Here is a 24,728-nt window from a genome sequence, read left to right as displayed (position 1 = left end):
AAAGGTTAAAATAAATAAAAAATATTTTGAACTTTTTTTAACTAAAAAGACAAGGAGGCATTTTGTATAAGTTTTTAATACTTCAACGATTACAGTTAATAGCTCAAGGAAAAAGGGTACGACGATTTAGAGACCATGACAGTGCTGGTGCGTGGTACCGTAATAAACTGGATGTCTAGACAAACTAATGTTTCATTCAATAATAAAGTTCCGTTCATGTGAAAGTTGCATGACTGATTCGTTACAAGTAAATGATATCGCAATAACATGTGGATAAATGTATGCACACATATGTTACTGTAACCTTGATTTTTACTTTGGGAAATGTTTTACATATTACTGATTTTGATTTGACAATAAAAGTAATATCGTAATAATTGCCATTATTTACTTACAGTTAATGTTGGTCTACCATACACTTTATGTACGGTGCGCTATTCAACTCAAGTTATACATATTTCTCATTATTCTCCAAAATATTTAATATTTCGTTGGCATATGCAACAGAACGCCTTATGATGCGGTTTGTTTTTGACTCATAGTTAGAATTTTACTTTTGTAGTTTTATATAAATCAGAATGCGAAAAAAATTCTTAAATACTGTCCTATGTCTAACTATATAATATTATGAGATTTTGTGGTCTGTAATGACACGTAATTTTACTCATATAAAATTAATTTAATATTTTCATGCAGTTTTACATAACCTTAAGTAAGATTATCCGTTAGTATTTGGTTCGATATTTACTTCAGGAATGCACGTGACTTCACGTTAGGTCATTCGCTAGCTGTGAGTTTAACGGGACAAGCATAGTCTTTGCATTATCAATATCCTACTGTTTATACTTTTGTAGCATGTATTTTGCTTCTCGATACAAACTTCATAGTACCTGTTGTTGTTTTAGCTTAATACTAATTTACATGATTCATTCTAGCTATCTATGGCTAAAGCAAATTTATATAAAAATATTTCTGACAGCAGATCTCTTGTTAAATATAAATGAATTTATGATAAACATGTAACGAAATTTTGTCGACATATGCGTGCAAATACAATTGTATTTTTTTTTTTAATTTAAGCAACTACAGCGATACTGGCGAAACTTCCGCTTCGAAATGAACATATGGTATTACACTATACATACATTAATACGCATGTATACAGTTTTGTTAACATACCAGATGTTGGCGGGTAAGAAATTGACTTTGCTTATTTTATTGTTATAAAATTTATCGTATTATTTGTTTATTTTATCTCAAATACAATTAAAAAAATGTCGCATCGCAGATATATACTTTTGTATATTAATTTTATTAAATATATTCAATTCAAATGTAGTGACTATGTCACTACATTTGAATTCCGCTTTTATTAGTTTACTAACAATAACATTTTGGTTTTTGTTTATCTAGCTGTTCGTATATGAGTGCATATATTGTTATGTATATATGTACATATATTCTAAATTAAATTTTACTCATTGACTATCGATTCACATATTTAACCTTGTTTTGTACTTAAGTATTTACGAGTTATAACACACACGATTCGATTGGCTTAAAGTAAAATTTTTATATTATTATTATTTGTTAAAATGAACTTTTCGAAAATAACTTTTGTCCTACACAATTTAATTAATAAGTATCCAAACATTCACATCATCAGTAAGAAAGATTAAAAAATAAAATTCGACTAAAATATCTCATCGACCGATATAATACAATATGAAAAGTAAAAGCAATACAATCCTCCCACGTTGTACTTCCTAGCAAAATTTTTTGCAACTTGGCAAATATCCAGAGGTTATAAATTCACTTTGGGATACTATTAAAATTGTTTATTTTTATAAAATTATCGTCTGTATCATTATAGAGGTCACCGCAGTCAACTTCATAAGACCTTTTGATACCTGAACGACTTATATCAGTTGGACTTGTTTTTTAGTTCATAAAATGACAGGACGTTTTAATCGATTCAATTACTATAAAAGTCAATACCTGATCCTACGACATATGGGTGCAAATACAATGTGTATCAATAATTACTGTCGCGTCGTTGATTTGTGACGAATAAAAACCATATGTACCTACCTATGTTAATTTTCGTAATTATATTATTAATGCTGCATGCATGCACACTGAAATAACCAATGAGAGATAAGAATCACCAAAGGTTCGACCAGCTTGTCTGTTGGCGTACAAATATAACAAAAAAAAGTGTTAAAAATGTGATGTATTACAAAAGTCTGTAGGAGCGATACGTCAACAATTTTATACAAGAATAGTTCCTGTCGAATGTTAGTATTTACTTTCATTGGATAATAAAGTTTCCTGCCAAGAGTTATTTTTACTGGATTAGCGCAAATTGCAATCCGATTGAATCTCGTACCTCATACATATCAAAATTCACTCGAATCTACTTGTATCGATACAAATCAAAAATGCAAGAATGGCGTCTCGAGGCCGGCACAGTACATTGCCCCCTCGTGGTTAGTTCTGTGCTTAATGTACTCGGGTTACTGCACTTTCGCCAATCGAAAGCTTTGCGCTTAAACAAACGTGACATTTAAATTAAAACGAAATAATCATGCTTTTGCTCGTACGGGTCAATTTGTATGTATCACGGAATATCGCGAATTCGCGATCCTTTTAAGTATATGTATATTTTTATTTTGGTTTAAGATAATAATCAATTTAATCGTGTTATAAGTACAGATTAAATACGTCTTTTAAAACCAAAGAGTCAACCCTAAGAGAATGACCGCGGGATATTTCCACGCATTAAGGACAAAGGCTGTGTAAATTGTATAATTAATTGGCCACCGTCGCCGACTCGCAGACAACCCGCAGGTTTCTTTGACGTCAGCATTTAGACGACTTATTTTAATATGTAAAACATTATGTGATATATTTTAAATGAAATAGGAAATATTTTAATGTTTCACCACAAAATAAACTATATCATTTACAGACGACAGACGACACCGCCATCGTTTTATTTTTTTACAGATATGCTAATCAAAAAACGAAGTCTAAACGAGTATAAAATTTAGATGATTAAGACTTTTAATACTTACCAAACGATTAATATGAATTAATTAAAGTGCATTGAAAATATTCGCATTATTTTAAAAAGCTTAGAACAATAACATCAATAAAATCAAAAGTAGAAACATGAATGGGTGAGTGAATGAGTTTCTTTTAGCGCCGGCGTCGAGGCCTTGGCCTTAACATTATGGTAATCGCAACTCGACATTGTTGTGACGGTCGGTAATCAGAACGCTACTTACTACATTAAAAAATGTTATTTTTTGAGCAATAGTTATTTAGTATGGCAATTTTTTATCATATAATACAAGATGTTTAAATTTTTGAAAATACGTATTTTTTATCATAATTTAATTTAAATGAATAACATATTAAAGTAATTAATAAAAAATATATGTAACATGCGCAGTTGATTAAGTGTTTTAATTATTTTTTTATTCAATTTAGATGATTAAAAACGTGTTTGCATTTTTTTAAATATAATGCGAAACAAACGTCATTATTTGCTTTTATTATTCGCACTAGATGCGGAAATGGAAAATTATTAATACTATATAATATTTAGAACAATGCCCGAGATTTCAGTATCTCATTTGAAGATACTGTTTGTTAATTTATTGTCAATTGATAATTCGTTTTCATACCAAATATAACCTACTTTTTAATTTGAACAAGCCACGGCTGGCTTTCATTTGAATTTGGAAGATAATTATCAAAGAAACAAACACTCTTGTTAATCGTTAAATGTCACAGTCAAAAAAAAAATTCAAGTAATTTACATACGTCACAAGCACTGAGGATTCAATGTTGAGCTTGTTATGTTTGTATAAGCCGTCATCATTAGATTAGATGATCAGAGCATATTTTACAAATTAAATATTATGAAAAACTATATAGTTTCTCAATATTGCACAACGAAAACCTGTGTTCGACTTGTAAATAATAAGTTTTTATTTAATACTACTTTGTAGGTAGAATTTTTGGACATTTGGTTTTTAATGAAGCTCAAATATTCAAATAACAATTTTCACGACCATTAATTTATGTAAATGTTTCAAGTCGGAATGTTTCATATCGACTCGTCGACCGTTGTTAATAAATTGTCAGTTATATGTCGTTTTAAGACGGGGGCACGGTTGTGACGCGAGTCATCGAGTGAAGGCGTGGCCGTATTAATCATAAGGTGACCTTCTTTGGATCTTTACAAAAATCAAATTGTATTTTAGATCTGGCAGCACATTAAAAAAATATATGTTAATTTAATTTTTTAATGTACATCTGACGTCATTTGAGATTAAATACTTTCATGTGACTGTAATATTATTTTATAACAACAAATTATAAATTAATTGGTAACGATGAACTGATTTATACGATACATCTTAAGACATAATACCTTATCAAAATTGATTAAACGTGAATACTTACATTAAATTCTTTTTGAATAGGTTCTAGCAGCATTCCTCCAGAAAAAATAATCCCATCAACAAGAAAGTTGCACATGAACGATGCAGCTACTATGACCCAGCCCCAACCGCCATCTGGTGGTACCACCTAAAATAGTAATAAAAATAGTGATTAATTTATTTATATTATAAAAATATCTTTCATAATGTAGTTTAATATGACAAATATGTATTTTTATAGTTTTTTAAAAATAATAAGTGTTCCGCACCTATACAGCAATACTATCGGCACAATTACGTCCTTTTAGAAATTACGTCGTTACAGACGTTCATGAACTACTAGATTACAAGCAGACACTTGCGGTTTTGCCTGTGTCTATATTATTTGATCACAGCGTCCTCACACCTCACAGTTTGAGTCGAGATGGCCCAGTGGTTAGAACGCGTGCATCTTAACCGATGATTGCGGGTTCAAACCCAGGCAAGCACCGCTGATTCATGTGCTTAATTTGTCTTTATAATTCATCTCGTGCATTCTTCGCAGCGGTGAAGGAAAACATCGTGAGGAAACCTGCATGTGACAAATTTCATAGAAATTCTTCCACATGTGTATTCCACCAACCCGCATTGGAACAGCGTGGTGGAATATGTTCCAAACCTTCTCCTCAAAGGGAGAGGAGGCCTTTAGCCCAGTTGTGGGAATTTATAGGCTGTTGTTGTTGTTGTCCTCACGCCGCTTTGATCGGGTATCTTTATACAAATACAGGCGAATAACTAACATTAATTGTGATCCACCCTGAACAACCCAAATACTCATTCACTTTCATCCTACTATCAATTTATTCAATAAATTAAGTGGAAAGTTATCTTAATTGACGGCGATAACAAAAAAATTATGTACAGAATATTAGTTTTAAAACAACATAACTTAATCATTATCTGATTACAGGTAATTAAAGTGTTATTGCTTGAATTTTTATTGTAGAATAGATTTTCAAACTGTTTCTTTTTTGTCTAATTGGGGCTGGTATTGTTCCCAGGAATTTGGGATTTGAGGCTTTGAAGCTAGTCACTAGATTTTAAATGTACCTACTCGCCAATTTTACAGATTAACGGTATATCTCCTTTTTAGGGCTTTGTAATTGGTGGTGGTGGTGGTGTTTGTAAGCCCATCAGTGTGGGTACTACACACTTATCATATTATATTATACAGAGTGCCAAGGAGCAAAACTAAGTACTGTTGTGTTCCGGCTTAGTATGAGTGAGCCACTTATTTATTTATTTGCCTGTCTACTTAATAATGCTAGAAATTCATAAAAAAAAAACAATTTATAAACTATAATAAATTATATTATAAATTGTAAAGAAAGCGATACATCACGCAATATTCTTCGATCAGCGACGCCATGTCTCCCGGTCTGTACGATTTATTTTCAGAAGACATTACGAAATCAGGCATTCCGATGTAAAACGTTTCTTTATTTATATGTCTTTAGAGTGCGTATGTGTTGTATTCTATTTTCTTCATTTAATGTCAAAAAGAATATAAACTTGCTTAACGAGTTTCCAACACACATTTTGTAATCCTTGACATTGTAAATAACGACAATGTGACATTTTGTTGCAGAGGTTTTACTTTAATGTCTATGTTATATATATTCACACAATTTACTATTATAAATAAATATAAATATTGGATAACATCACATACATACTCTGATCCCAATGTAAGTAGCTAAAGCACTTGTGTTATGGAAAATCAGAGGTAACGATGATACCACAAACACCCACACACAAGACAACATAGAAAACGAAGGAATTTTCTACGTCGACTCGGGAATCGAACCTCAGATTGGACCCATGAAAAGCCGTGTACACACTACTTGACCACGGTGGTCGTCATTATATAAGAGTTCTTTTATAAATAAACGTTTTATATCGTTTATTTTGATTGATAATAAACCGAAAATAAACACATTTCTTCGATCTATTTTTTAAATAATGCGAGTAATTTACCTCTTTTACCGCTAACTTTCACACCATGGAAAGAATTGTCCTTCGCTCTACATTAAAGAATAATAGTGTTTTTTTAAGAACGTAACGTTGCAGACATAGGTACAAATAACGAAATATGTAATAAAATCATTAATAATAAGTAATGTATATACGGAATATTTTTTTATAAAAAAAGTAAATATTGTTTTAAATGTCGTATTCTTGTTGCAGTTTGAGATATTATAAACGGTTACATTTAATTATTTATAACCACATAAAAACAGTTAACTTTATTACGTGATATTAAAATGAAGATGGCGTGGCCTTTGTGGATCACTCCTGTGACATCATTTTCTGTCTGACTAGACTTCGATACACGATATGTTGTCTTTACTCCGCTAATAAGTAAACCTTATCAATCATAATGAAGAGTAGTGTAGTAGGCGAACCGCACTTATTATTTCTAATGGTATATTGAAAATACATAATGTAAAAATATTTTTTATTTTAACATAATAACTGGATGTATACTAAAATAGTAAAAAACATTGTTAATAGTTATTGCTGGTTGTCTCAAGTTTTCTGTGTATCATGTATTGTACGTGTATTGAAAATTACCAGAGGATTGAAAATTGTTAGACTTTGCTCTGTTTTCATATAAGTTCTTCTTATTTTAGAATGTAATGAGGAAATATGTTCCGAATATAAACATGCCCCATAGGAAAGCATCCACGGTGAACGATAACGCTCTTTTGAGTATTTCCTTTTTCCTTCCCCAGATTCTTTGTAGTGCCATTTTTAATGATTTCGAAGATTTACAATAACAGGAGCAAAACAGTCATAGTAATTTCAGCAAATGCCAAAGTAATCGTAGCTAATAGACAGGCATCAATCAACTTTTCAGCTATCTTGCGTAATCGTCTCCTTCTTTTCAACTTCTTTTCAAAGGCTGTCATAATAGTCGATTACTTTAAGTATTAAAGAAAATATTTTTTTTGCTTATGTTGAAATTTGCCTTTTTGTAAGTTTTTTTTTTATGGCATTTTCGATTAGTTATTTAGGTGGACTGCAAGTACAGGCTTCTATGCATTTTGGTCTCTTTTCAATTTTCTCGGTCTGAATCCTTACAGATTTTTTAATATGTTCTGACGTATTGGTTTCGAGTTTCTCAAATTTCGAAATAACTACACAGATGTGATAGCAAACAATTATTACTGCTATAATATTTAGATAAGGTTTAATATCTATTATCATATCAAAATTAAGACAAATAAGAGAGGCATATTGTTAAGCCCCATTTCTTTACCTCAATCTTGGCCTCATTGAATTTTCATTGTTTTGACGGTTGGCGTGACGTTTCCTTATTGAGTTTTCTTTAAGTGATTCGTTTAATATGTGCCAGATATTTAATTTATATTTAAAAAAAGGTTAACCACCTATTATGTATGTATGTAATTAAAACTTTTTTTATAAACTATATATTTTTTAATATGAAAATATTTGCCAACATACCAGTGCAGCTTCTGGTTCCGAATCATCGCTGGGGGAGTCGCTTCTACCCAGACCGCTTTCGTCAGATGAGGGCGTCTCGAAAGGACGCTCATCTGTAGCTACCCGCTGGACCATAGTAAATCCTGGAAAAAATAACATCATACAATTTTTACAAAAATAAATTCTTGGAAAAAATATTTGACTGAATATTTTTTTTCTAAATTAGTATCTCCTCTTCATATGGATTGTGATTACATAAGTCTGATACGACGTACTCTATTTAAGCGACATCGTTTGTTTTGGAGTCTGAATACCTACTTTAAATGATAATAGAGTTCAATGTCTTAAGTTGTCGTTTCATCTAATACGCATTAGGTTCATTTAGAGAAATAAAGCGAACCACATACGTATGCTGTTAAATTAATATCGGTATTTATCAATAAAAATAATAATTACTCAATCTTATTTATAATATTTATAATATAATATGAGTTAAATGTAAAAAAAATGTATTGTATTAAAATACTTATTACGTTTGTATATATGTATAATATTTATTCATCAGAGTTTACGTTGAAAAATTTAAATTCATTCAAAATTTATAAAATAGTGTTAATATAGGTTTACGTTAAAAACTGTAGATATAAATATAAGCCGTGAACATATGCATGCATTTTATCGTATGAAACTTTTTAGAAAAATAAAATAATTAGAAATAATGTATGCAGTCGGATGAAAAAGACGAATTTATTCACTTGTCTAAACAAAAAACCAAGTATACAATGTACTCGTTAAATCGTGACGCAACCGTTAAAGTTTTTTCACGGACAAATTATTCATTATAATTGAAAAGCGAAGTGAACTGCTCGAAACCGGATTGTTTGCGTCGATTTCATTTTAACGTTTAATAACACAAACCTTTATTGCCGAAAGTTAAGCAATGTTCCATTATTATTAAGCCCAATGTAAATTTTACGATCAAAATATTATTAATTTTATGTACTGGAATTTTTTTTTCATTTCGAAAACATTTTTCAGTAGTATAAGTTGTTCATCATTAATATATTTTTGTTAAGTATAAAAGCATTCATTTTGCTGATTTTAATTGTATGATAACTGACTTCAGTTTTAATACAGTCACTTTAGATAATATTTATTGCTGTTTTGTTTTAATAATAATAATACAAATATCAAGGTATATAAATACTATGCAATGTATTGAATTGTTGAAAAATATAAAAATATATTTTATTAATATTAGAATTAACAACATTAAATGCTTAAATATATATATACAAATATGAACTAAAACTAGTTACTGTATAAATCTTGACCGCGTGGAATGGTGGCAAGAATGCTAGCAGCATTTCCCCGTCGAATCGCAATTCCGATCCACTGGGCAAAAAACGAACCAGCCCTCCTGTCACCAGTGGAGGCAATGAGGCGAGGTGTTATACTTTTGGTGAAGCTTTTTGCACTACTACTGCAAGGGCCAAGCGTTTCGACAGCAAATATAAAAATTGGCACTTATATTAAAATAATGTTAGAATTTGGATTTTATATATGGTAGAACTTCATCAAAAAAGAAAGAAAGAAAGAAGCAGGTAAAAGTTTATTTAAAAATACATTTATTATATTGCAGCACATATGTAGTCAGATAAAGCTATGGAGTAAACGGAATTCTCCACCCCAAAGAAATAAATCAAATGTCAATGTACATTGTAAGCAGCGTGACCTGCACGATGCGGCCACAGATAAGTGTAAATCATGAATATTATTTTATGTGAAATGTGAACGAGATAATGTTAGCAGCGGTGACCTCGGGCAAACTTCACTCACTCTCACAATAAAAGTGTATTCTTCATCACACAATTTCCAATACTAATACAAATGAAATGATATAGAGTAATAGCCAAGGTTGTTTAAGTTTTCCTTGTTTTAATTTTTGTATAATTATAGCAATGAATGGGATATTCCTAGTAACTTTCGTTATTAACAATCGTGAAAAGTATTGTTTTCATTCAAAGAATTTTTATATTTTACCTTGATTCTATTCTACGTCTAAGAATTAACATTTAAGTATTCTTAAAGGACTTTGGTTTTGTTTCGTGATCTTGATAAGCTTCCACTGGTTTGGAAGGTAAATTCTACCCAAAAAAACTTTGCGCATAAATGCTAGTTACTCTTTGTCATCAATCGCATTAAGGGTTAAATACACACTAATAATATAATTGTATCATAAATATTTCAAAAATACCACTGTATTTGATTTTGATCATTAACAGTTTATCTTCTCTTATTGGTTATATAAAATTTTTGATTTTTTCAAAAATAACTTTGAGATGAGGGACATTTTAAATAAATTAATACTAACGTAAAGCTATAAGCCATGATACGTTATTATGCACATGAAGCACACTATCGTTTCAACTTAGCATTTGCGTATAAAAATAAATTATAAATTATATTTATTATTATAAGTATTAATAAGATTGTTTTCTCATTATACTGTAAATGTATTTTGCATATGTAATAAAACATGGAACGTAATAATATATATCTATTAATATACAGTTTATGACTCTACTCAACACATGGAATAATTTTAATTCCAAGAATTGTAACAGGTTCTTTAGGAATTCTAAAACAAATCTCCATATTTAAGTAAACGTGAACAAAATCGCGCCTCCGTCACGTTTATGGTACGTGTTTTAATTACACATAGATGAAAACTAAAACTGCGTTTTATAATTGAACATGATTTTTTAAATTTTACTTATTCAAATAGAGATAGAGGTTCTTTCGACTTTTAGGTTGTCTATCTATTTGATGTATCTCATTATATAGTACATTGTCAAAAAACAATGCTTAATTTTGTTGAAAGAGAAATCAAAATATAAAATATATTAAGTTAATAAAAAATATTTAAGTAGACCCATGCGAGCACTTTTGAGTTTTCACTTCACATGATTGAATTATGTTAAAAGCTACCATGAGTTTGGAATTTAGATTTTGCCGAGAAGTACTAAATTCGGCAAGAAACTCTGTAGAAATTCTATTCCGTTAATCAGTTACATAGATTTTTATTATAGTGATTCAATTGTTACTTATCCCAAACCAAAGAATACTAAACACACATTTTTATTTAGTGCATACTTATTCTGTATCGAATAAAACGTAATTAATATATATTTTTTTGTTTTTAACAATTGATTGTTATTTGAGTTAGCTAAAATATTCTAAAAATGTTATTATAGAAGTTAAACGTAAGGATGAATTGACTTCACTCAGACGGACACCAGGTTCTTCTAGTTTTTCTTTTTTTCGAGTTTATAAATTTTTTCTCAATTATATCAAAATAATTAATATTATTATGGGTATACATAACAATTTTGTAAAAGCATTGTTATTATATTTCGTTTGTATCGAGTTAGTAAAGGCAGGACAGGCACAAGATACATAACATTATAGTTCCCAAGGTTGATGTATTCAATATGAAAGGGGTGGTAGGAAATTTTTATATTGTGTAATTGGTGGCTACCTCCAAGTGGCACGTAATATGCTAGCCCGCTTATTATTAAAAAAATAAAAAACTTTGTGGACATAGAGATTGCGCTAGATATACGTAGATATCGTATCAAACTAAATAAATATTTCGAACTTTTTCATAGGAAGCTTAGTTATCTTATGTATCGGAATAAATCAGCCATACAGATATGAAACTGTAAAATACACTTTATTTTTGACACAAATTAAGAGTTATCTATACAAAATACGTTCTGTATAGATAACTCTTAATTTGGTTAACTCTTAAAACTTTAGGTTTAGGTTACGACCTAAACCTAAAGTTTACAATATTTTTGAAATAAGTAAAAAAATCTTCAGCATATTTATACAAACAATATTAACTATTTTATTTAATTATTATATACAGTTATTATACAGTGTTAAACTTTATAAATAAAAGCAATAAACTATTTTGGTTTGATTCACAGAGATCTATTTACAACGTTTGACTTAATGTCAAATAGGTCATTGACGTATAAGTTATTAAGATAGTACATTTTAATGTTTACGTATTTGCAAAGTAAATAGAATCGATAAGGAATTTAAATAAATCGCCGATGATGTATAATATATCCAAATTATTCTACTTTACTGAAGTTTCGACTCAGTCGTAGGTAATACTAATTTACTAATATTTATTTATAATAATCAATATATGTATTAAGCTATTTATACCACGTGGTTTTGTTTGTTTTATGGGGAGGGGGCGGGGATCTCAGATGTTAGGCATTAAAGTAGTACACGCTACTTTGGGCTTCGACCTTACTTTTATATTAACAACAAAAAACAACAACAGCCTGTAAACTGCCCACTACTGGGCTAAGTCGTCATCTCCCTTTGAGGCGAAGGTTCGGAACATATTCCATTACGCTGTTCCAATGCGGGTTGACAGAATACACATGTGGCAGAAATTAGACACGTGCAGATTTCCTCATGATGTTTTCCTTCACCGCCAAGCACTAGATGAGTTATAAATACTAAAAATAAAGCAAATGAAAATTCAGCGTTCAAACCGCAGTTATCGGTTATTTTCGCATACATAATAATAATGTTATTGTAATAGGGGTAATAATAATATTTTTCTAATATGATAATAATTTTATTATGCCTCTTAAGTAAAGGATTTGTCAATAAAAGGACACAAGACTAGGCAAAAAATTTTGAAACCAAACATTACTCCAACATTTTTCCAAACGATACCATACTGAGGAATATAGTAAAAACATCGTAAAATATATTTATGGAAGATCGAAAAGGGTAAACGCTTAATCCGGTCCTCGGTGTATGTTACTTCATCGTTCAAGTTTTTGAGAAGTTACACGATCGTCACAAACGCACCAATGATAGCAAATATAACCATAAAAAATAAAGCTATGTTCAACACTGGTTTTGCCTTGAATAGACTCAAGTAAGTACATCTTCTGTCTTGAAAAATCCCAATGGACAACCACGGTCAATAGACATCGGGACATATAAGGACGTCTCACTCCTACCAACTTGAACTATAACGCCTTATACGAAGGATTTACAGGTTGTACATAAATAGAAAATCTTTATGTTTACAGCGAACTGAGAGATTTATAGGTATGAGTTACCTCTAGAGACAATTACATATAATGTCGTTACGAAGAAAGTCATGATCGAGCGTCAAACATTATAAAGGTCTATGCAGTGAAATAAATCTTTAAAGTGAAATCATTGTGTCCCCGGGCCGTTGTTTGTAAATATTTATCATGTTTTTGATCGGGTGGGCTGTTTACCGCGCCTCTATCATCATGAGGTCAAGCATAAGGAAGATTATTTAATATAATTATTATAATACAAAATACATATATGTATGTAACTGTACTTGTTTTTCAGAGTTTAATAAAATACGATATAAGATGGTCCAGTGGTTAGAACACGTGCATCTTAACCGATGATTGCGGGTTCAAACCCAGGCAAGCACCGCTGTTTCATGTGCTTAATTTGTCTTTATAATTCATCTTGTGCTCATCAGTGAAGGAAAACATCGTGAGGTCGAAACCTGCATGTGACAAATTTCATAGAAATTCTGCCACATGTGTATTCCACCAATCCGCATTGGAACAGCGTAGTGGAATATGTTCCAAACCTTCTCTTCAAAGGGAGAGGAGGCCTTAAGCCCAGCAGTGGGAATTTACAGTCTGTTGTTGTTATCGATTGATATAAGATACGATTTGATTCAATTAATAATGTTATAAGGAAATCGTATTATAGGAATAATAATAAGCAATTATTAAATGTATATTGTTTGCGAATGTGGTAACATATATTTGAAAAAAAAAACTGTGTATTAATATCTTTATTTTAAACATAACTTATAGACTAAATAGCTTTACGATTGAAATTGCGAAGTTTATATCTCTTTCATTTCATCAAGAGACTCATTTGTTTCAAGTTAAAAGTCTTGATATCTCACAATTTATTATTAAAATATGATTGTTTTGAATGCCCAACTGACCTCCCTCGCTAAGTCATTTACTTTAATTTAATGAAAGTAATGAAAAGACAGAGCTAAGTAGCTTTTGTAATTATGTTAAAATTTACGTTTTATGCAAGTCCGAATTTTTACTAAAGCTTAGCAAATTTTTTTGATAAACAAATTATTGTAATTGTTTTTGAGATAAATGTGTATTTGTATATAGTATGAATTTTATTTTATTTTGTCAATCTATCGAAATATTTGGTATATTGATAAACCGTAGCACACTGTGAAGTTCTATATTTAACTTAATGAAAGTTGAATAATAATTGTAATCCTTATGTAACTTAAAAATAATATTTTAAATATTTCCTTTTCCTGGGAAAGCTTCATTTAAATCGTCTTAATAAGATTGAAGTGTAATAAGTACTTAATGTTAATTTAAATTTTTATATAAACAATATTTTTATCCCCATGTATATGTGTTCAAAATTGCTACATTAAATCACAAATTTACCAACCTTCTGGTATACCTACCGTGTAATTTTTTAAAATGTAGTTCCGTACTCGATCCATAGTTTAGTCTAATATTTGGGAGTGACATAGTGTATGAGAGATTCATATTCTTGATTAAAATTATATTTACAGTATAATAGTCCTTGATCTATAATTACTGATAAGCATAATCTATTTTCGGTCAAAGTATCCAAAGCCTTGTTGTGCCCTTTACTGGTCCCATTTACTAGATTCTGTTTGAACTCTTTGAACTTGGAAATAAATATCGTTGATATGACTTGTCTGAAATAAGTTGTAAGTTTGTCTAACTTTTGATTTTGTTATCCAAATGTTAATTATTATTAAGTATTTACTATTTATACTTTCTATAAAAATGTATCTATACAAATACAATAAAAAAAAATATACATACCATTAAATTAATTGATTGTACATCGATTCACAATCGATAATTCTCTAGAACTTTCTTAGAGATATATAAGCATCGAGACGATTATTAAATTAAAAATAATTTAAAAAATAAATTTAAGTATACAATCAACTGACGTTGGGCTTCAAATAAATTGTTACTATAACGTTGAAACATTTCTATAAATAGATTTTTTTTAATTCACATGCACAATCAAACAAACTATTTCAGCGATAGCAAAACTGTAACTGTGTTAAATGATTCAAAAAGGATTATGTTTATATTATAATGGTATGTTAATTTTCAAGTTCTATGTCATTTAAACACTTGTGTAGCAAGTTCAGGTTTTATTAATCAGGTATTTGTTGCGATTCTTTAGAGTCCATACGTTATATTAAAATATATTGATAATAAATAACGTATAATAGATACGTATTTGCAAACAAACTACAGCAACAGATTCGGAATAATATGTGTGTTATAATATTGTGAAATATGTTCACGTAACGTTCGGAAAGAAAATTGTCCAAGAAAGGGCTCCGTAGAAACTTAATAGTAACTCTTTTCCACCATTTTGATTACAAAGTCAATTAACTACATTTAAATGTGTATACAGTATCCCTTGCTAGGAAATATAATCACTAAGTGCAACCTTTTTTTAATATTAATGTAATCTTTTAGTAATATATAATAGTAATTATTTATCACCGTGCGCCAGGAAGCATGTATTGACTTTACAAAGTCGGAAACTAGGTGTACAATTTAATCTTTACTCGTCGTGGCTATGCAACGATTGTTTTTGTTTGTATCAAAAACATCTAAGTTGTAGTCGTAATACACATTACCTATTATTGTAAACATACTGTGACGTAATTGTAATTATACCTGTCTTATTAAACTCATTCAGAAAACAGTGTCTTACTATAACATTATAATAGATCGGAAAACTCTTTTTACATATTATATATTAGGTTGGGGAAAAAGTCTTTTCGCATATAGTATGTATGAACTTGTAATAAAATCTCTTTGGCTATACCATTTGTATCTGGCTGGTTTTGATATCATTAAGAAGTTTTAATTTTAAAGAAGGCACTTCCAAATTCAAATTAGGAATTTGTGTGATTTTCATTTGTTTTTGTTGTTGTTAAAATGAGTGAATCTAAAGAAGAAATTCGATACATTTTAAAATTTTACTATAAAAAAGGTAAAAATGCAACTCAAGCCGCGAAAAAAATTTGTGATGTTTATGGACCTAATGCAGTATCTGTGAGAGTAGCGCAAGTTTGGTTTAAGCGTTTTCAAGCCGGAAATTTTGATATCAAAGATGCATCTCGCTCTGGTCGCCCTGTTACGGACAAAATTGATGCCATTTTTGAAAAAGTGGAGCAAGATCGGCATATTAGTAGTTACGATGTAGCTGAAGAACTGGCAATTGACCACAAAACGGTTTTGACACATTTGAATAAAGCTGGGTACACAAAAAAGCTCGATATATGGGTGCCTCATGAACTCACTGAAAGAAACCTAATGAACTGTGTACTCATTTGTGATTCTTTATTACGACGTAATGAAACCGAACCATTTTTGAAGAAGCTGATAACTGGTGATGAAAAGTGGATCACATACGACAAGAACGTGCGAAAAAGATCGTGGTCAAAGGCCGGTCAAGCTTCACAGACTGTGGCAAAACCCGGATTAACTCGCAACAAGGTAATGCTGTGTGTATGGTGGGATTGGAAGGGCATCATTCATTATGAGCTGTTACCGCCCGGCAGGACCATCGATTCAGAACTGTATTGCGAACAATTGATGAGATTGAAGCAAGAAATTGAGATAAAGCGGCCAGAATTGATCAACAGAAGGGGTGTAGTTTTTCACCATGACAACGCTAGACCTCTCACATCTTTAGCCACTCAACAAAAATTACGAGAGTTTAGCTGGGAGGTATTAATGCATCCGCCGTATAGTCCTCACCTTGACCTTCAGATTTTCATCCGTTTCGGTCTCTGCAGAATTCCTTAGGCAGTGTCAGGTTAACATCACGAGAGGACTGCCAAAACCACTTGTCGCAGTTTTTCGATCAGAAGCCCCAAAATTTTTACAGCAATGGGATCATGTCACTACCAACAAGATGGCAAAAAGTTATGGAACAAAATGGCACCTACATACTTTAGTCAAATGTAAATAAACTAGAAAAAAAACTTTTTGAATTTTCATATAAAATACGAAGAAACTTTTTCCCCAACCTATTATATTATATAGTTCCCTGAACCAGTTGTTATGAAATTTGACAAAGGATTTGTATCTGGATAGAGACTAAGCCTTATAAAATCGCCTTAAAAAATATGACGCGAATGACGTTGCAGGAGGAAGATATACAAGAGATCGAGCTTAATACATATACAAAATGCGTCCGCATTATTTGTCATATCAGAGTAGTATAACCAGCTTTTGGACAACTTTAATCATTACACAGCAGTTTTTTAAATGTTTAGCAATAAAATGATCGACAATAATAGTTATATTTTGATTCAGTTTTTCCAATTCTGAAGTAAAGATACTAAAAATACATGATGAAGCAGTTATTATTAATTGAGATATGATATGTTAAAAAAAAAACTTTTTATATGTCATATGTTTACCTAAAGAATATCCTTTTTTAATTTCTAGTGAAATATGTTTCTCATGAACATAATATCGTGAACTTTGATTTTTTATATGTCTAGATATACAGTCCAAGTTGAAAACGTGTCGAAATAATAGCCAACAGTTGGCCCCTAAGAGCACGCATACTAGTTGTCTAGTATGTATGATGTTTGGTGAATGTAACTTATACACGTAATATGTATTCAAAACAGTTGACTATCATAAATATTTTATCTTTTATATTATAATTTCAACGTTTTCTTGTTTCTACGACATATTATTTATTATTGTGTTGATATTGCGTAAAGGACACATAATTAATTGCGGTACAAGACTTTTTTAGGTGGCACTATAAAATTATTATGATAAATAACTTTAAGACCTACAATGGTTAATTGTAAATCCTTAATTAATAGTTTGAAATTTATATAATCGTAGGTTATTTTAATAAGCAAGGTTTGTATATTCTTAAAGTAATAAATATTAAAAAAGCACAGCTTTTTTACGTTTCAGTAGTATTTAGATGATTAATATTAGCAATACGATGGTGAAGTATTTTAGTCTTTATATGTTTAAAAAACGTTACATACGCATACGTTTTTCCTTAATAATAATAATAGGAAATTAAACAATAACCATTATTTTTAAATTGAATAACTATATTATTATAATGTCTTATAAAAATATAAATAATTATATTTATACAAAATATTTTTATAAAATCCTATTAAACTTGAACTTCATAAAAGTTATCATATTCGATATCATATACATTAGTCAGATTTTTAAGAGGTAAGTTATAAACTTTATTCTAAAGAGTTTCTTCTGGCGAATGACAGAAAAGTATATCTTTTTGTCAGTCACGTGGGTAAATCGTCGCCGATAAAAAAACCAACTACTTTATAATAAAATATTAAAAATGTTAATAAACATTATTAAAATATGTAAATTAAGATGAATTAGTATGTATTTATATTATATTGTATTTATAATGTAAAATTAAATACTAATTGTAACACATTTTTCTCAAAACATGTCATCTAAATGACTTTTAATTCTTAAGCTTATGCTGTGCATATACACTTTTTATTAAAGTTCTTAAAAGCAATTATCATTTTTTCTTCGTCTCGCATACCAGATTTCCGCTGTTTTATTTATAAATAGCTCAGAATTGCATGTAATGTGGTCGAGGTGGCTTTCCATGCGCTCTCTATACGAAAGATTTCATACTTAATTATGAACATCAAAGTAACACAGTATATATTGATGTTTACGTTTACATTTTTCGTAAAATATATAAGTAATTGACTGGTATGTGAGTTTGGAAATAAATTCTTGTCTGAGATATAAATATGTATATGTATATTATATCTAATTTATGTTTAGTCCGTTAAAACCAATATTAGTTATTTCCAAAGAATTTTATAATTTGATGTAACTTTAAACGAATATAAACATTTAAGTAGCTACAAATCTTTAGGTAACTAAAATGAGATCGATAGACCAAATATAAGTCTGTATAATCTTATTTCTTGAAGTTGCTGTAAAATTTTCCACCGACTCTTTGACATTTAGTCACGTGTACGAATGTATTCTTGATTATATTTGTGTATGTAAACACCAATGTTTTATAGATACGACAAAAATATCGCTCGGTAGAAGTTTTCGTTTTTAATTCAATTATTGTATCAGTAATTTAATAGTTGTTGAAATTAAGTTGCTGTGAATTATTTTGTATCCAATTATAAATATTATATTATAAGTATTATTTTATTTATAGAGATCACCTCTGCATCGTATTTTTCATTTGTTTTTTGATATCGAATCAATATAAAGTTTTTATATGGATTTTATGTATAAAGCATTAAAATAATTTAATTCATTTTCCTCGTCTGTTCTATTCCGTATTTGCGACACTTTCATTAATTAAGATTGCAGGATGAAAGAAATTAGTATTCTGCAGTTCAGTAAAATATATATAAATAATTATAAATATTGAAAGTATCAAAACATTTTTACATTTATTTGTACGGTGTTATTCATTGGCAATTGAGTTACCGATTTAATTTTTTTTTACGCTAGATTATTTTTTTTAAAGATACCTAACATATTAATTTTATTTACAGCTAATATGATTTTCGCCCAGATGTGTCACGACGGACTCTCTCATTATATGCCTTAGACAATTATGTATGTTTGTAATATCGATTATATTAACAATCAAATATTACAATAACATAATTATATCGAAATAAAGTATATATGTTGCTTTTCAGTGTAAGATTTTGCACTAGGGCAGGTATCAAATATGTTTCTTTGGTGAAATAGTTTTACGCATACTGTGATTTTTGATACTTTGAGTGAATACTACATAACTTTTGATTTACGATCATACCAGTAAAAAAGTAAGTATGTGCGTATTAATATTTCATTATTTAAATTTTCTTCGTTGAGTATTGAACTTTTTGAAGTAGTGGGGTAGAACAGTTCTATCAACAGAGTACCTACTAAACTGATTCACTGACTACAAGCATCAATTTTTTATTACTTAAATTTGTATTTAATTTTAATAATTATTGTATTTATTTTATAATGTATAGATACAACTCTGGATTATATGTTTCGTTAGCGAATATCGATTATTTATAGCGAGTTTTTTTTTATTAATACAGCCACCATAAAATATCAAAAAAAGCGTAACTAATAACCACAATGAACTGAACCATTTGTTATCTATATGATGACGAAATGAATGGTCCATTAACACCTTTGCAATCTAGGCGCCAAGTGTTGGACCAAGTGTCCTTTTGAATCAAGCCGCCCAAAACTTTTTAATCCCACGCTGAGCAGAGGGTCGTCACTTCCGAGAAAAAGCAAAACATTTTTTTTTCTTATTATTGTTGTGAAGTTTATTTTAAAATATGTGGGAAAATATGTTACTGCAGACTAGTTTAAAATAAATGCATTATTTCCGTTGCTCATTGGTCTGACAATGTTTTTTTTTAAGTAGGTTCTTTTTAACTGAATTTAGATTTAACATTCGGGTATTTTGTCGACTAAAAAAGTTATTGTTACTAATAATGAACAAGAAGTATTCAAATATAAACGCATTCTTTGAACATATTTGAGTAACCTACTTTCGTTATTAGCAGTATATTAATATAATTTTAATTACTGTTTGTTTTTTTTAAGCAAATGTAATAAAAATGACGTGATTTTGAACACTATTTATGCCGGGATTTATGGAATGAGGTCGCATTACAATCTGTGTATAGAAGTGAATATGCAGGTCCGATAACAAGTTCCCCATTAACTTCATAAGCGTATTGACTTATGTTTGATTATTTTAAGTTAAAGTGTTATAACTGTTTCTTTATTAACCGACAAAAGTTAATATTAGAAGAAATCTTGACTGGACTAATGAAGCTATTTAATTATAATATTATTATAACGGAGATAATATAGTTATGACAAACGATAAGTAATGCGTTCAAAGTCTAGTATTGTTGGTAAGATAATAGTGATATAGGATCTTCTTTTTGTTATTTAATTAGGTGTGAACTTTTCAGAATTAAAGTTCTCTTATTAAATAACGCGTATCAATCAACAATTGTTACTGTTTCGAAATTCATTATCAAAGTTATGATTATTCTTTTAACGTTTGAAATAATATAAAATTGAATGTTTTACTGAATTTGAACTTATTTACAACATTTTTTAATATACAAATGTCAAATAAAAATATGAGATAATTACGGTTTTGGATTTCATGGAATGAAAATCTAAAACTCATGTTTAGAGTCGTTTAATAGGTATGGTAAATCCATCATCCCGTGACTAATGGTTAACTTAATAGTTTAAATACGTAAATTCTCCGACCATTAGCCTTAAGACGAGATACACGTGCCAGCTGAAATATTCGTAGGTCCGACTAACATGTGTTTAAATATGCCTTTTGTACACATAAAAACATACAAATAACTTTTTAAATAAACTATTAGGGTGTATTGTTATTCAAAAATATATAATAAAAATAATGGTACATTTACGTTATTTTTCGTACATACAGACTATGTGATAATAATTCATTAAAATTATCTACAACAGAAATAATTTACATATAAGTTAATATAACCTTTTAAGTTTAATCAATCTGATTTAACAGGTTTTATGATTTTTGTTATGTAATTATATCATATTACTTATTCGATTAGCTTAATTCATAAATCGACGAATAACATTCAAACTGTATTCAAAAAATTAATTAAATATAAGTATTAGTAGCTAGCTATTCGGTAAATGTCTCTTGTTATAGAGAAGTCTTGGACCTTATTTCACCACCTCGTTGCTCTGTTGGTTAATATATTTGGATGAATTTCATCCAACACTTTTTGCAGTTTTCTTAACGTTATATAACATGTTATAAAATATAGACACAAATTAAGCACACGGAGACTTAACGGTACTTACATATGCAGATTTAATGCTCGATCTCCAGTTAAGACTCCCGACCCCATTTACAAATGTTTAAATATTTATTAAGTTTTGGAAGTCAATATTAAGTCCAATTTTTTTATATTTTTCATAGTTTTATATTGTTCCACTAATCAAATGTTGGAGAAGGAAAATAACCAAAAATAATTTTAAAGTTCCTAAAACTTCAATAGATAACGATTATATTTCCTCATAATAACAATCGTTCAATTTAGTCGTAATTAAAGTTATCTCTATCAAATATTTGCTAACATTTGGTCGTATTTAGTTATGGACGTCGATGTTACTAACGTTCGTTATTTGCTTGATAAAGCCCATTGCCTACACAATACAATCACTGTCAATATCATTCCCAATATTTAGAACTTTAACGAGTTCTTTCCGTAACCACCTTGATACTTTTTTAATAGATAATATTGACGTAAAAAAAATCAGAAAGGTCGTATAACACAATACGTAATATGTTTAGTGTTCACGTTCACTGAGGAGTAAGAACTAGTTTTTTGTCTCAAGGCTTAATGTGTCCAACAGATGGTCTTAAAACCAATCAAGATACGTATCAATAATAATTGACACTCGTTTACAATTATTATAGAACAATTGTATACAAAACATACTTTGAAACATCAAACATCATATCATAGTGTATACTATGTATTCTACTTGGTTGAACCCTTCATTCATTGCATTTCTAAGTGACTTCAAATAATCTTTGAAATACGTATACATACTATGGTATATATGTTTGTATTTTTAAAATTTTATCTGTTTAGAATTGGTACTGGAAATCAACATCAAGATAAAACTCTGCTAAGAAAAAAAAGTAGCTTTAAGTAGCTTAATATTTTAAGCTGTTAAGTATAGTTCAATGTAGATTCTTGTAGAATGATAAAAAAAGTAGTAACAAACTTTTTAAAATCTGAATTAATTTTTGTGTTGGCAATGAATCAGCCGAGGGTAAGGTCAGACAAATCAATTTGAATACTCTTTCGCTAGTGTTGAGTCACAATATTTTTTACGCTTACTGATAGCGTTATCTCAATATTGCGTTATGTTAAAATTTTAATGTCCATAAACGGAATCTTTTCGAATTTTTACTGTAGGTATGTTAAATTTTTTCTCACATATTGGCTACAACGATAACTTGTAAATTTAATGGCTAACTCGGGCGATTCTGTTAGAATTTATGAATTATTTACGAGTGAATATTAATTAATTTAAATTAACGCTTTACTTTGGATACATATCACAAAGTATATGTAACGTATTTAGAGACATTTGGTTAAAATAACTCTATTTTAACTTTATACTTTCAATTTAGCTTTTTATAAAAAGCTCTTCCGTATATTTCTAATGCAAAAATTGTAGAGTCGATTAGTACATAATTTTATTGATTTTAGAAGTTTTCTCACAGAGACATAACATTACGTTAAATAGTAAGTCAAATGTGTTTGTCGCTTACACATATTGTATGTTTAAAATATTTTGAAATACGAGATTGAAATTTAAAATATAGGTGTGAACGTCTCGTGCACCAAAAATAGTTGCGTCTGCGCATCCCGTGCCTTGTCGGGGTTTAAAAATAAAACTGTGACTAGATGCCTTCAGATGTCACTCACCCGCAATGCACTCCTAGAGGATAGCACTATTAAGTGCCAAATTCGCCAAACTCGTAAACCTTCACTAATATAAATTTCGAATTCTCCGTAATGCCGGCTTATTAGCATATGCGTAAACGCGTCGGTTTCACTCCCGCGTTTTTCGGCAACTTTTAGCACATTAGGATTAAAGACATAAAGCCCAAATGTTTGTAAACACTTCTTAAAACTATAATGATAAGATTATTTTAAGTTTATTTATTATCGTCATAAGTTTGTTTGTAAATGGCAACGCGTGCCTTCGTCGCCGGTTGCGAGTGTACTGAGCGGCGCCGGCGTCCGACGACCATGTTTAAAAGCACGCCGTAGTTAGCTAGATAAAAAAATATTTCTGTTTCGATTTCAACGTATTGTATACGTAGAGGGCCAGGCTCGATGACGGCTATGATAGCGTTTAATACATAAGCACACTGTCTTACGTAATCGATACCAATATAGATTCATTTTCATCACGAGTTGTAAGCCCCAATTAAGAAAAATGTGGCCTGTCGTTCAGTAAGTTAACACATTCTAGTGTTAATTTTGCTAACATTATGCTTATAAACAAATTGGAATGAAAAATGATTTGTTGTTAACAAGCTGTGAATTAAGTGAACTAGGTAGGTAAATAATATAATAATACAATTATATTGCTTATTAACATAAATCGACCGCTTCAATATCATTATTTTATTTTCTGTATATCTTTCATTAATTAAATTGCCTCATTATATTTATGATATCAAAAGTAATATGTAAAATTAGTTCAACAATATTTTTGGGTTTTTTCCTTAAAAAGTATTTAATAATAATATTTTTTCTAAAAGTACTTTAACATCCAAGCTTAAGCTTCATCTTAGGCTCTGCCAAATGGCAATTAATAAAAAATAAAACTCGCATAATCTATATCTCACATTAATATTTGTGTAAAACTAATGTAAACCAACAAAATATATACATTCTATACAAACTCCGGTCGCCAATGTGTGGATTAATAATTATTATGAAACTTGTTTATCTGCATTTTTCACTGAACCCTCGTGGTTCTCAATTTGCAATTGAGTGGTTCTGTATTT

At 29.7% G+C, this 24,728-nt stretch overlaps 1 protein-coding gene across 1 annotated transcript in view; it reads right to left on the bottom strand.

Moving 5' to 3' along the window:
* Nucleotides 1-23,951, bottom strand: part of LOC124543486 (monocarboxylate transporter 9) — a 32,037-nt gene extending 8,086 nt beyond the window's left edge. The window contains exons 1-3 of the mRNA XM_047121700.1: nucleotides 23,635-23,951; nucleotides 7,962-8,083; nucleotides 4,477-4,602 (exon numbers count right to left, since the gene is read on the bottom strand). Of these exons, the coding sequence (XP_046977656.1) occupies nucleotides 4,477-4,602; nucleotides 7,962-8,075 (240 nt within the window). The 5' untranslated portion in view covers nucleotides 8,076-8,083; nucleotides 23,635-23,951. The remainder of the gene's footprint in view (nucleotides 1-4,476; nucleotides 4,603-7,961; nucleotides 8,084-23,634) is intronic.
* Between the last annotated feature and the right edge of the window lie 777 nt (nucleotides 23,952-24,728).

The sequence above is a fragment of the Vanessa cardui genome, chromosome 3 (genome assembly GCF_905220365.1).
Source record: "Vanessa cardui chromosome 3, ilVanCard2.1, whole genome shotgun sequence".
NCBI lineage: Eukaryota > Metazoa > Arthropoda > Insecta > Lepidoptera > Nymphalidae > Vanessa > Vanessa cardui.
Note: the sequence above shows the minus strand (reverse complement) of the source record. Positions and strands in the feature narration are given on the sequence as shown.